The sequence below is a fragment of the Carettochelys insculpta genome, chromosome 6, assembly GCF_033958435.1.
Source record: "Carettochelys insculpta isolate YL-2023 chromosome 6, ASM3395843v1, whole genome shotgun sequence".
Classification (NCBI taxonomy): domain Eukaryota; kingdom Metazoa; phylum Chordata; order Testudines; family Carettochelyidae; genus Carettochelys; species Carettochelys insculpta.
Window position 1 is genome coordinate 34034185 of NC_134142.1, and position 13799 is coordinate 34047983.

General features: G+C 39.7%; 1 protein-coding gene across 3 annotated transcripts in view; it reads left to right on the forward strand.

The window, feature by feature from the left end:
- The first annotated feature begins 7327 nt into the window (after positions 1 to 7327).
- Positions 7328 to 13799, forward strand: part of EML5 (EMAP like 5) — a 270650-nt gene continuing 264178 nt past the window's right edge. For all 3 annotated transcript variants that reach the window (XM_074998770.1, XM_074998769.1, XM_074998768.1), the window contains exon 1: positions 7328 to 7524. In XM_074998770.1, coding sequence (XP_074854871.1) covers positions 7328 to 7524 — 197 coding nt within the window. The remainder of the gene's footprint in view (positions 7525 to 13799) is intronic.

A 13799-nucleotide genomic window follows, 5' to 3' on the forward strand; every position in this document is an offset into this window, starting at 1 on the left:
ACAGAATGTTTTCCTGATTGTGTTAGTTCTGTTTATGCAGAGTATTTTTAAAATGATTTAATATTAAACACGACTTTCACAAGGACTAAACAGCTTGTAGAATTTCACAGGTGCTTTGGCTAGCCTGAATCTAAGACAGTTATATGACTGTGGTGGTGGTAGAGTGATAAGGGGTATAATTTTTTCTCTTTATGCCAGTTTTCTTTGTGCGGGTCACGGCAGCAGTGTGGAGAGGACCAGACCTACTTTTCCTATGCAACAGATTCTAGCTTCTCCTGGGGGATTTCCCAGCGTTACCATGCCCATGGGAGATATCATCCTTCCAGTGTGTCCTGGGTCAGCCTTAAGACTTCTGCCCAGTGGGACTTGTCTGATAGAGTTCTAGCAGAAGCCACCCATGGGACATCCTTATCAGGTACCAGAATTGCCCCAACTGACTCCATGTGAGCTAGAGGAGTAGTGACTTTACTCTGAGTCCCTCCCAAATAGCTGAGGTCCTCTTGCTATCACTGAAAATAAATCCAATCAAAGGTAGAAAATGCCAACAACCACTCAAGTATCTGCAAGGGAGTAAAAAGTGATCCACTGTACCAAGCACATTGTTCATCCTGAATCTGAGATTCAGGTAACAAGCACAACATCCTCTCCAGCATCAACTACAAGCCATAGGCTAAGCCTACGCTAGGGAAATAAGATGATTTCAGATACACAATTCTAGCTATGGCATTTGTGTAGCTAGAACTGATATATCAAAATCGACTAGTTTCCCTAGTGAAGACCTAGCCTCCATACTCTTGCATTGATCTCTCTTACTCCACATGATAGCACGGAGTACAGGGCTCAACTGCCAACTCCAAAGAGATCAATTTTGCCACATGTTCACCAGATGCGCAGAACTGAACTCCAGAAGATTGACACTGACCAGGTCAATCTTCTGTTTAGTGTAGACAAGCCCACAATAAGAAACTTTAAAGAGCATGACTATATTGGGTAGAGCAGGTGTGCCACAATATGAAAGTGTTTGTGAGAGTATAAAAACATATTTTATATACGAAAAAGCTGATTTCAGTGAATGATTAAAACAAGAAGAAATAGAGTTAATAATCACTGGAACTGTGGGGAAAAAAACTGTAAATCTGCTTCTGACATGAAAAAATGTTTTGTATTTGTTATAAAATGCTCTAAAATGTGTAAGTTAAAGGAGAACCCAAAATGTGACTCTGTAAAACAAAACACCTACAACACAAATAGGATAGGTGCAATTTTAGGCCACTCATGAAAACATTTAGTATTAAAATTTGATTTTTTCCCCTTATTTGTCTCCTTTATCTCAGAATTTGCCAGACCTCGACCAGGAGATGGAGAAAGATTCAGTGCTAACAAATTCTGAAGATACAAGGTACCAGAATTTGCTATCCCTACAGCTATGAAAAAGGGGATGCAAAATATTTAATTCTCAGTATCAGTTTTGCTACCAGTAGAAAATTGTCATGAAGAAATTTAATACTGCAACTGCTCCCCTTTCCCAATTGCTATCCCACTTCCTCAGTCTAGGTGCTCATAGCCTTTTCTGGAGCTAGAAGCCCACCTGTCCCCCTTTAGCTTCACTGTTCCTAGCCAACCATCACCTCTTCATCAGTCACTTGAGATCTTTGAGCTCCTTCTGAATCAGTCTTCTCCTAATTCTTCCCTACAGTTCTATATGCACATTAATGTTCTGCTCTCAGCCTCTCCTCCTTTTTGTTCCTCTTCTTCATGCTTATTGTTGGAACAAAGTCTGGACACCCTGTATGAAGCAAGCAGGAAGGTTTACTACACATAGCTGGTGGGGGTGTCACCTCACGTGTTAGGCTCAGTGATCACTGTCAGACAATAGGTTACAATCAATTATATAGATTATGATGGACGGGGAAAAACTACAGCATGGGTGTCTCCCAAGCCTGGATAGGTTCTAGCAGCAAAATGAAATGAGCACAATAAGCCAATAATCTAAGTATGTTACAGAGTATCTCGCCCAGAGCTTATAGAACACCTCATCTCTAGTACAGGTGGTTTTCCTTAACAAGTTATTAAAACAAAACAGATATGCAATAACATATTTGTGTCAAATTGGATGGATGATGTGTCTACAAGAGTAATAGTGGCACCTCTACCCTGGTACATGCGGGGATTCTTATTTAGAGGTTTAAAGCAAAAGACATTGATAGCATAGAGCACTAACATATTTGTTTTCAGTTCTGGCCTGGGGTGGTGGAGGAGAAGATGCCATGACTCAGTTCTCATATGCAGGGCCTCTCCTTGGAATGTAGTTGCTGGGGCAACTATCCCTCACTTCAAACTCCAAGGTCCTGCCCAAGCTGGGATGACCTTCCCTGGGTCTTGTGAGTGAGATGAGGGTGGGGCCCGGCAAGGTAGCTCTCCACTCATGCTAACTGGGTTTCTGTATTATAGGATTATAGGCCTACTCCAGACTTTAGGATTCAAATAGTGGGTCTTTAGCATAAACCATGGCCTGCCTCAGAAACTTTCACCCTATACTCATGCATTCAACCTTATCTCAAAAGAACTCTAGCATTTTCAGTCAATGGTCTGGTTACATCCACATGAAGATTTAGCAGACATGGAACAATTCCAATCTTGCTCTTCAAACAAACACAACATTTAATGAAAACATTAAATGGTACTGTCCATGGTGCTGATTACTGTATTTAATGTTATGGAAACATGTTTAAGGTAAAATAAAAATATTGTGTGTTTCTATGTTGTCAAACAGATCAGTGAAAATTATATTTTGTGTTATTATACAATGATGCAAGTCCCTCATTATCTCTAAATGAATCCAGATAACTATGAAAATCTTTCGTTCCACACAATATACAATTACAGCAAAAGTGACAAGTTTTTATGTAAAGAAGTGATTTCTTAAGTGCTTCTTGGAACAGCTCATTCCAGAGAACACAGATACAGTGTCCAGTTTCTCTTTTCTATCAAGTCCCAAGTGACACCCAGCAGCGGGTTCAAGTACTAATTATGAGAAATTAAGTAATAGTGATATTAATTGTCATATGCTTGGGGTAGAAAGATCTCAAACTATCATGGTGGCACAACTTCAAAAAGTGAGTTTTCACATAAATAAGAAAGTACATAAAAAGGCCTGAAGTAAAAAATACATCTTTAAGTTCTATCATGACTGCTGCCTCTGTTTCAATAATATTTGAGTATATCATAAGAGTCATACATGGCATGCAGTCTTTTGGACAAAAGAGGAAATAGGAAAGTAAATTATAAACCAGCATGGTCAGTGGCAAATCTCAAGAGGTTATTTCAGTCAGACAGCTATTCTTCTGAAGATAGAAATCCAAATGTAATAAGGTCAACAATAAGCGAACAGCATATAAGCTAACATGTAAGAAAACAATTAAGACAGATGGAATTTTGAGACAAACATCCATCAATGATTTCTTCCAATAGGAAAAGCTGTAAGCCTGTGACAGGATCAGTAGGCCTGGCTGAATCATGAAGAAGAAAAGGGATCAGTTCGTAGGGATAATGAAATTACAGATAAGATGAATGATTTTCTTCATGTCTCTTTTCAGCAAATTGGATGGGGGGAACGTATGAAGAAAATGGATTTAGAGTAGTAACCGTGGTAGAGTGCTATCTCAGACCGAGCTGATCATATAATCCTCACAATGCACACACATACAAGGGGCGAAGTAAAATTACACAGGTAATCTTAATTCTGAAATATTATCAGTTGTGCACTTGACTTTGCAGCTTTAACATTTTGAAATACAGATGGTGGTGTTTTCTTTTGTGGTTTTTAGTATGCATTATGAAAGTTAATTCATGTACCATTAGAGTAGACAGCAACAGCTTTCTTAAAGAGCACAACTCAGAAATACACATCAGTTTAGGAATAAAAAGTGAGGAATTATCAATTGAAACAGATGGTGGATTTTCAACAGGCAGATGTAATTGCCCAAGTTAGAATATGGCCAGAATTTGGCCACTGAAATGAGCTTCACTAATCTTGAGAACAGTGCCATAGAATCCGTTGTTTAGGTTCTCCATTGTATTACAAATATCATCCAAGAGTAAAATGCTGGGCCCATGGAAGTCAATGGTCAACTTAATTACATGTCAGTTACCTATAGCAGATTATGACAGTAACATCTTAAAGTTATGACATGAATAATTTCTCTTACTGTGCATGTTTAATATCATTAAAACTTGTCACCCAGTTTGTTGGCTTCAGGTTGTGGGAAGAAAGAGCCTGGCAAGTTGCATTTTCTCATTTTTTGGGATCTAGTCTGTAAATTTATTGAATTGTACAAGTATCACTAGAACATGAGTTTAATACATATTAATATACAAGAGTCTCATTAGGTTAAGGAAAAGGAATCAGGGAAGTTGTGGGAGGATTTTGTGTTAACTCTTTATGGTTTAAATGTTCTAACTGATTTTATACATTACTCCCACAAAATACATACAGAGGCTGTGGACATTCACTGCAAACGCTTCTGATTGTGAAGGAGCTGTTGTTACCTCGTGGGCTAACCATGTTACAGTTAACATAAAAGGTAACACTGCATATAATACCATTGAATAGAACTCCTCAGAAATTTTTGGGTCAGGCTGCTCAGTTCCCTAGCAGGCTGATACCTGAGAGCCAGGGCTCCAAGGCTCTTCACGCTGCCTAGGCAGCAAGCTGAAAAGTAAATTGTCCTGAAATAGACTGAAAATAATTTACCTCGGATTGTGAAAACTTTAAGCTTCCCCCTTTTAAAAGTTTTTTCAAAAATTCAAAATTTTGCATGGGAGGCAAAGACTGCTTTATAGCCTGCTTTACTTCAAAGTCATAGTTTCAGGCTTCATGAGTCTCAATATTTATCCATGAAGAATAACCTGAAGTATCTACATAAAACTGGTAACTTGTCAAGATTCATAATTGTTGTGAGATGTATGTATTGGTGATAATTAAGGAGTAATAAATTTATGTTGAATGAATGATTTATGGACTTGGAGTAAAAATTAGTCTCCAAAGAATAATGTGTCTTTTGGTGATGGCACATTTAGGCATGAATGTTTTGTTAGCAGATGTTGCAATGCAAGGCTTAATTATTTAGCCTTGCACAATACTGGGCCTTTGAATGGAAAACCAGCAGAGGCACCTGCAAATAATCAAACCCATTTAAAAGTAATGAAGAACACTAGAACAGGATAAAGGTCTGCCCAATCAAAAGGCTAGTAGTCCACACTAGGAGCAATGCATAGGCACAGCTATAGCATATTAGGTTAAGACATCCTTTGCCAACTGGAGAGATCTCTCCCCTTTTCATAATTAATCCCCCTTCATGAGAGGTGTTAACTCTGTTGGTGGGAGAAGCTCTCTTGATGACATAGTGCTCTCCTCACTGGTACTTATTTGATGTAATTTACATCAGTTAGAGGGCTGACATTCACATTCATGAGTGACATAAGTTATACCAGCATCAGTAGTAGTTTGTACAATTCCTAAGAGTAGGCAAAAACCTTCTCTTTTTGGTCTAACACAGAGAAGGTAGAGGTCTTTTTTATCTGTTTACTGAGTAAACTCTTTGTGGATTGGGGAATTGACCAGTTCTGTAACATATTGAACTTTGAGAGAAAAGCCTATTTCATTAGATAGCAAAAGTAACTATTAATGTATGTAGCAACAGATTCCCCATTTCATGATTGTTTTGTAACCTTTTAATCACTTTCTCTTGTTTCTAATTTATGCATTTTTATATAAACCTACCTTTTAAAAATCCTTTTTTGAGCACTCCAAAGTGCTGTGGTTTAATGTAAAATTGGTAAACAGGATCCACTGCACCCATGGGCACAGAGGAGCTGAAATTTTGATGACTAGGCAGTTTCAGGAACTCAAATGAACAAAGGAACGCTTCAAGGAGAGCTAGGACTGAGAAGTACCTATTGTTAACCTGCAAGGTGAAGACAGGGCAGAAGTAGCCCGGAAGAGAATGCTTGAAGTAAGCCCAGTGGAGGGAGCTGATGCCCATACAGGTATAAGTATAACTACCTCATGCTGGAGGCAGAGGTAACAGGGCACTGTTGTGGGTGCCCTGAGATTCACAAGTACTTTAAAGAAAGAAAATGCTCTTTGATGGATCACAATGAAGGGAAAAGTTATGATGATAACCAAGAAATTTATAAAATTTTAAGGACTTCTGATACAGAATAAACCTATCTTATAGGATGAGTAGAAATAACCATTATAAGTTATAAAATCACACTAAGGACCTAGGAGGGGTTGTGCTAGAAAACACTATATGTGATTTCTTAGTTACTAGTGTCAATTATTATTTTCCTTGATTATTTGCTATTTAAACCCTAGATAGCATTTTACATTAACAAGGTTGTAGTCAAGTTAAATGATGGTGCGCTAAGGACATTGTGTAATAAGAATACTGTTTAAAAGTATTTTCACCCTCCCTTTTTTTTAAAGAGTAATACAAGAACTGAAGTACCTGTCAGACACACAACAGTACAGACAAAATACGAGGCTATATTGAGCCATGGTACACCTATGTAAACTGATAAGCAATTCTGCTGCACACTACAACCATGTGTGGTAACTCCGAAAGCTTGTCGGGAGGAGAGGGCAAACTCTTCCAGGGAATCCAGTCTTCTTGGGCTGCACTATACTTTATTTCAGCTAGAGAAGAACTGCTTAGTTTCGGCATTGGGCTCCATCCGCTTTAGATCCCATATGTGCAGAGCTGTGTCCTCCAGTGGCTAGTGCAAGCTTCTCCGCTGCCCGCACGGATAGTGGTGCCACTGCAGGCGGCTCTCCCCGTTTGGTGACTTTCATTCGCTTTGTCCGCTCTGCCTGCCAATCAGCCCGCCTGCCCCCTTTGTAAGCTCTGGTCCTGCACCTTGTCCCCGGCCGTGCCCTTCCTTGTCCTCCCTTCAGCTATTTCATCCTCCGCTCGGGTTCAAGCTTCTGTGTTAGCGGACTCTGGCGGCGGAGGGAGGCAGCACCGGCCGCCGGCGGGGCCGAGCGTGCTCACGCGGCTCGGGCATGCGCAGTACAGTCCCCGAGCCAGTTCTGAGGGGAAGCTGTTTCTGGGGCTAACCGTTCCGGGCGGCGTCTCACTGCAGCCATGTCTAGTGCGAGACGGCTAGCCCAGCTCGTTCGGAGGCGCCCTCTGTGAGGAGGCGGCGAAAAGGCAGCGGCGGGCGTCCATGTCAGCGGCCAGAGAGTAGCGAGGGAGACACCGAGCCCGGGAGGGTAACTGTCCCCCTCTCCTCTGGGGCTCCGGCGGGAGGGGGGCGGGGGGACATGGCTGACCGGAGCGCCCCCAACTGCCACCTGCGGCTAGAGTGGGTGTATGGCTACCGGGGCCATCAGTGCCGCAACAACCTCTACTACACGGCGGCTAAGGAGATCGTCTACTTCGTGGCGGGGGTCGGCGTGGTCTACAGCCCCCGCGAGCACCGGCAGAAATTCTACCTGGGGCACCAGGACGACATCATCAGGTACCGAGACCCTCACGTCCTTCCCGGGCCGTCGCTCCCCAGCCCCGGCCAAAATCCTTTCTGTTCAGTGGTGTCCCCCCCCCGCCTCCCTGTCACCCCCGCCACCTCCCGCCGCGGAGTGCCAGGGCATCCCCGGGTATCCGAGACCCCGATCCTCAGTAGCACCGGTAGAAATTGTATTGGGCTACTGGACTGTGTGGTGTCCCGTGCTTGGATAAAATACTCTGAGCGCTCCCCATCCCATTCTCCTGGCTCCCAGTGATCAGAGGCAGAAAAGTGGAAAGAATCTGAATATGGCAGTGGCACTGTGGCTTTACTCCCGGCCTCCCTCCCCCAGAGATGTAATGTACTTTGTCTTGTGTAACAGCAAGACCAGAAATCCCCATAGAAATGACTTTTGGATCGCAGCTGTTTCGGTGCCTGCTTTCCTCAGGTGTTTGGTGCTGAAATTTGTATGCATGTCAGTATGTCAACATTTTGCCAGTATAAAATGATGTGTCTCGACCGTTGCTTAGTTCCCATCTGTGTGTGAAAGGCTAGGAAGTAGTAATCTGATGTGCATTTCGAAGTCATTCAAACTCAGGAGGAGGTTAATCTTCAGGTAGATCTTTGGCCCACATTTAACATATAGCCATTAGAGTATGGAAATGAAAAATGTATCAGCAGCTTCTGCAACTTTTAAGATCATTTTGTAATACCAAACACTTTTGCAGATATGAAATTTATTCTATAAATCTAATTGTAGGAGGCTAAATGGTGAGTCTTATGAAGTGCTGAAGTTAATAAAAAAGGATTCATTACTGGAGGGTGAAGAAGCAGAGTAGATGTACTGGAAACCATTATTTCCTAAATACACCACACAAATCTTAACAGGCTTTTGGATACCTAGGTAGTAATGGAAGGCAAGTGCCAGTATTTTAAGGTGTATAAAGGGGAGGTGTGAACCTGAATCAGCAATCCTTTCTCTTCCAGTAGGCCTCATTTTGTGTGTGGATTTTAACTATTGTTGTCCTTTGCTGTTTTTTATTTACAGAACAGTTTACAGTAGCCAGGAGTTTTGTAAAAACATATCATATATTGTGAATTGCTTGCGATGCAGGAAAGCAGTTGGCACATCTTTTATATTTGCTGTACAAATTAAATAGCATTGCACATAGAGAGTAAAATGGATGCTGGCTCTTTCATTCATGGTTTAATACATTCTAGAAATCCAGACCAAAATGGCCACATATATTTCTGTTTTTATTTTGATTTTAAAATTCTATTTAGGGTTTTTTTTGCAAACTTTTGAAGATTTTAAAGTCTGGGTATGAGTTTCCCATATAGATCGTTCTAGACTTAAAGTCCTACTTGATGTTGAAAATGAGAAGGAAAAAAATAGGTGGTTCATGTAATACTGTAGTGTACAATGCAATCAATTTTTTCTATGGTTATTTCATTCTTTTTTGACAATTTTTTCTTAATCTAAATGACGCACCTCAAGAATTTGTCATCAGCTCCCCTGGCAAGGCGGCATTGTGGAAAATCCTCAGCATAGCTCCTATGAGCCTTTTTTCTTCCTTTGAGCACAGCTCATACTGAAGGACCTAATCCTATGTAGTGCTTCTGAATAGTTCTCATTAATGTAGTAATTACTATCATGAAATATGTCCTGATTTGAAATGTTGACAGGATTGGATCATGAAAAAAGTTGTTTCTAGCTTCCGGTTGTGAATTTTCTTTGGTCTCCATGAATGTTTGTATGGGAGTGTTAATTTGGGATAAAAGCCTAATAACCACCTTTCGTTCAGAATGTACTAAAGATTAGAAAATCTGTGGAGGAGAAGTCTTTAGTGACTTGCCTGGTATGTTTTGGCTTCTATGGTGTCATGATCAATCATACAGGAGGTTCTTGCTTTATGATGATCTGATTCTTTATCTATTTTCTGAAGAAACCCTTGTGGAGCAGGGAATGTTTTCACTTGAGTACAGTTTTATATGCCTTTCAAACTTTAAAAAGATTATATAGAACTGTTAGAACAGTTGAATATGTAGTGAACATTCATCTTAACAATAGAATTACTGTTTCCCATGATACCATCAAACTGGTTATGGTTAATGGGCTTACATTCTACTTTCCAATAAACTAATCAAACCCATCTTGGTAGCTTTTCAAACTTGACTTTAGTGACTGAGGACCTGGGACAGATATCTGACTTTTAGTATATCAACTTCCTGAAATATTAAATAATTTTGTTCCCAAAGAAGTTAGCTGTGAGAAACACTTGAGAATATCCTTGAAGGTGGAACTATATAACAGAATAATCACTATAGCTACTTTTTTCTTTCCATAAAGTAGCATGCTTTTGGCATACTGTATGTGCAAATTTTAGTTTGATTTAATTAAACATATTTGCTGCATACTGAAAGGTTTTGTTTACAATGTTTGCAGGAAGACGTATACAGAAATGGCACTTCTGTTTCCATGCATGAATTCTCAGTTGTACGGGCGTGTCTGAGGTTTTAGACATTGTAATGTATTAAGAAATCATACTCGAGTGGATAACAATCTACATTAGCTAAGTTTAAATTGCTTACTATATTTCTTACAGTTAGGTCGAATAATATGAAGTAGGTAGATTACAGGTACTGTTTTGCATAAATATGGCAAGTTTTGAATGGCATCTCAACATTAAGCAGCGCACAGGAAGATAGGAATTGCCATGCCAAATCACAACAATGGTTCTTGTATACCAGTTCAGTATGTTATTTCTCACAATGGCAGATAATAGATGCTTGAGAAGGGTGCAAGAACTTATTCAGTGGACAGTAATGGAATAAGCTGCCCATAGTAGACAGTTTCCTCCTTATACCTGCGGTTAGCTCCTGTTGTCAATTTTTAAACTGCTTTATTTAAAATAAAACACACGTACCTGGTTTAATTCTATCTAATTTAACTAGATGTTCTCAATATCCATATACAATGTCTAATCTTATTTTTAATCATGGTAAACCCTTGACTTCAGTCTTGCTTGTGGGAATGAGTCCCACAGTTTAATTATGCATTGAGAGAGAAAAAAGTTTGCTTTTTATCTGTTCATTGCCTTTCATTTTAATTGAATGTCCTTTTGTTTTTGTTATATGAGAGAGTAATTAGGATCACTCAAATTACTTTCTCTGATATCATTAATTATTTTGTGTCTCTTCCCTTATTTGTCTCCTCTCTAAAATGACTGCTACAGTCTTCTCAATTTCTCTTCACAAAAGGGACTTCTCATGCTTCTAATCATCTTTGTATCTCGTCTTTGGACTCCTTTTTATCTTTGCTGCGTATCTTTTGAGAATCAATAGCCAGAAGTAGATGCAGTATTCCAGGTGTGGGAATATCATGGATGCATATTATAATATTTTCAGTATTACATTAATCTGTCATTCTTTATTAGAGTTGTTCAGCAATGCCACTTGTAGTTAGAGTTCTGTCACAACTTCTGTTTAAAGGCTAGTCTTTCTAAAACCTCTAAAATTGACATGCTGAGTTATGTCCTTTGGAAATTTGGTGTGGCCAAGGAAGGTGCAGGGTAAGGTTGGTGAGCCGACTTTGAAGCCCTTTGAGTCAGGGTTCATTCATACATGTAAGCCTGCCCCTAAGTAGTCATTTTTCAAAACCTCTCTAGATGGGTTCTGTTTGCACAGAGCTAAAGATCAAACTATTGATCAAAGGTCAAAATAGTCTCAGGTTTTTTTTAAATTTTTTTTACCCAAAGTTGTGTATAGCTCCCACTAAGTGTCTGGTGGACACCCAAACTGAGAATGTTAATTTAAGAAAGTATACTGGTTTAGAATGCACATATCAGTATAGTAAAACAGAAGGTTTTCATTCCCACCATTTTATATATTTTAAAACTTAACTTTTGTAAGAGCTCTATTCTTTGATATTTGGTGCACTTTACGTGCAGTAGTGTTTATGGTCCAAGTCTGGGATAATTTAATAGAGGGGATTCTGAGTTACAGGCCCAACCCATAACACTTTAGTGCTGCTGCGTTATACTGTTAAAATGAGAGGTGATAATGACTGGATGAATCACTGACCTTGTTGAATTTGATGAGTTCAATTATCATAGCTAAAGATACGTTAATCACAAGCCCCCACCTAAGGCAAAAGGAGTTTGGGACTGAATGGCTATAAGTTGCTGCAATTCGTGATTCATTATGGTGGAAATTTTATTTTGTGGGGTGTCAGAGGTCAAGTACCCCTTACCACCCTGGAAGTGGGGTGAGGATGTGATAGCTATGAAGCACATTGATGCACGCTGCCTTGGACTCATGTAGTTCAATGTCCGGAGTCAGTAGGGCTCTCCTTTGTTTGCAGGGAAGGGTCCCCGAGTATCATTTGGTCAGGGTACCTGGCTGTTCCTTAATTTTATTCAGTAAGGTGCATCTTTCTTTCTCTGTGGTCAGCCCTGACTGAGCTATGTTGGTTTTTTTTTTTTTTGTACTGCAACAGCATTTGGAGCATGCCCATTGGGTTGAGGGTACAGGGCTTCTGCTGCTAAAAATATTGCCTTAACCCTTTACTCCAGTGCAGGGCTTGTATACCCTGTCACGTGGGGAATGTAACCAGAGTATGTGGAGGACAAAATTACTTCCTGGAAGAAAAAGTATTAGGGGGTAGTGTATAGAGGAGTTGAGAGAGAAAGTTTTGGGGATGTGGTGAAGGGAGGGGGAATATGGGTCTAGGAATAAATTAGGCTGGGTGGTAAGGAAGAGGAGGCTCAGGGTAAAGGTGGTGTGAGGAATGCGCGAGTGAGAATGTGGGACACAGAAGAGGAACATGAGGCTGAATGATAGAGAGATTGAGGAAGATTGCAGCAGGTATGCTTAACCCCATATTCTCCGCTCCTTGCTACACATGTGATCTGGGATCCGGGGAAGTTGTGTTTCTTTGGGAATCTGGGACTAGGCATCCTTCATGCATATCACAGGCTCTAAACCACTCAAGTGGAATGAAGACACCCTCTGAGATGTAATAAATTCAGGTTGTATTTCTCTTTATGGAGTGTTTATAACTCAGCAGAGAACATTACATGGAGATAAATGGGCTGCATCAGAGTTTTCAGTCTCTTATGCTGAAGATCAATGTGTAGAGCAGCCTTTTCCCTCCATCTACCTATGCTGTTTATAAGAAGACACTTGTTGGTGGTCTAATGTCCACATATGTGTATAATTTTTTTTGTTTTTGAAAATTTCTGTGCCCTGTAGCTGTTAATGGTTAGGCATCAATCTATATTGTAATGATTTGCTGATACATTGATTGTGGAAAACATCTGTATACCACATGTTCCTTTTCTATTTTGTCAGTTGCTAACTTTATTACAGAGCATTTTTGACCATCCCTGGTCAATTGAATCATTTTGTCCATTAAAGCATGCATCTGTTATAAGAGACATCTCTTTATATATCATGTGTAGTCACAGAAAAGAGACCAAGAAAATGATCTGTTGACTGTGGGCTACTTTTCATGGTGTTTATCTTACACAATTGATAAGCTAAAGACATCCATTTGACTATCCACTGCCTTATCAATTATAAAATATCTATAACTAAGTTACAACAGAAATAAATTCCTGATAAGATAATAGAATAATTTGATAGGCTGTATTATTAGTTGAAGAAACACCTGCCCTGTATCAGTAAGAAGTGGTTTCCTACTGGACATATAGACATTTATGTAAGGGTCAAGAATGTAGTATAAAAGGGACACAGACTCTGTTACTTAGTAACATGCTAAGGTACTGCTAAAATCAACTCCATTGACAATGCAAAAGGATCAGCAAAAATTTAGAAATAAAGCAGAGTGGATAAAAAAGTAGAAGTGTACTAGGACAAAGATAGTGATTTACCCAAAACAAGCCCTCTTACATAAGAATTTAGCCAGCAACTTTAGCTAACCCAGAAGAAGTTCTGGGCTGCTTGGTTAAGAAATTATGAGTTTAATATAAAAAGAATAATAAAAGGTTAATATTTACTAACACATTCAAATCAAGTATCTGATGGTTTGTGTAGGGACACTGGCTATGTCTACACTTGCATTCCTCTTTGAAAGAGGACTGCAAATAATGGAAATGGAAAATGCAAATAAGGCACTGATTTACATACCTCGTGCTTCATTTGCATAATCTTTTTCCAGAAGATATTCTTTTGAAAGAAAAAAAGCAGTGTTGATGGGGTTCTTTTGAAAATAAACCCTATCTTCAAAAGAACCCTTCTTTTTATTTTGTTTCAGAAAGAAGGGTTCT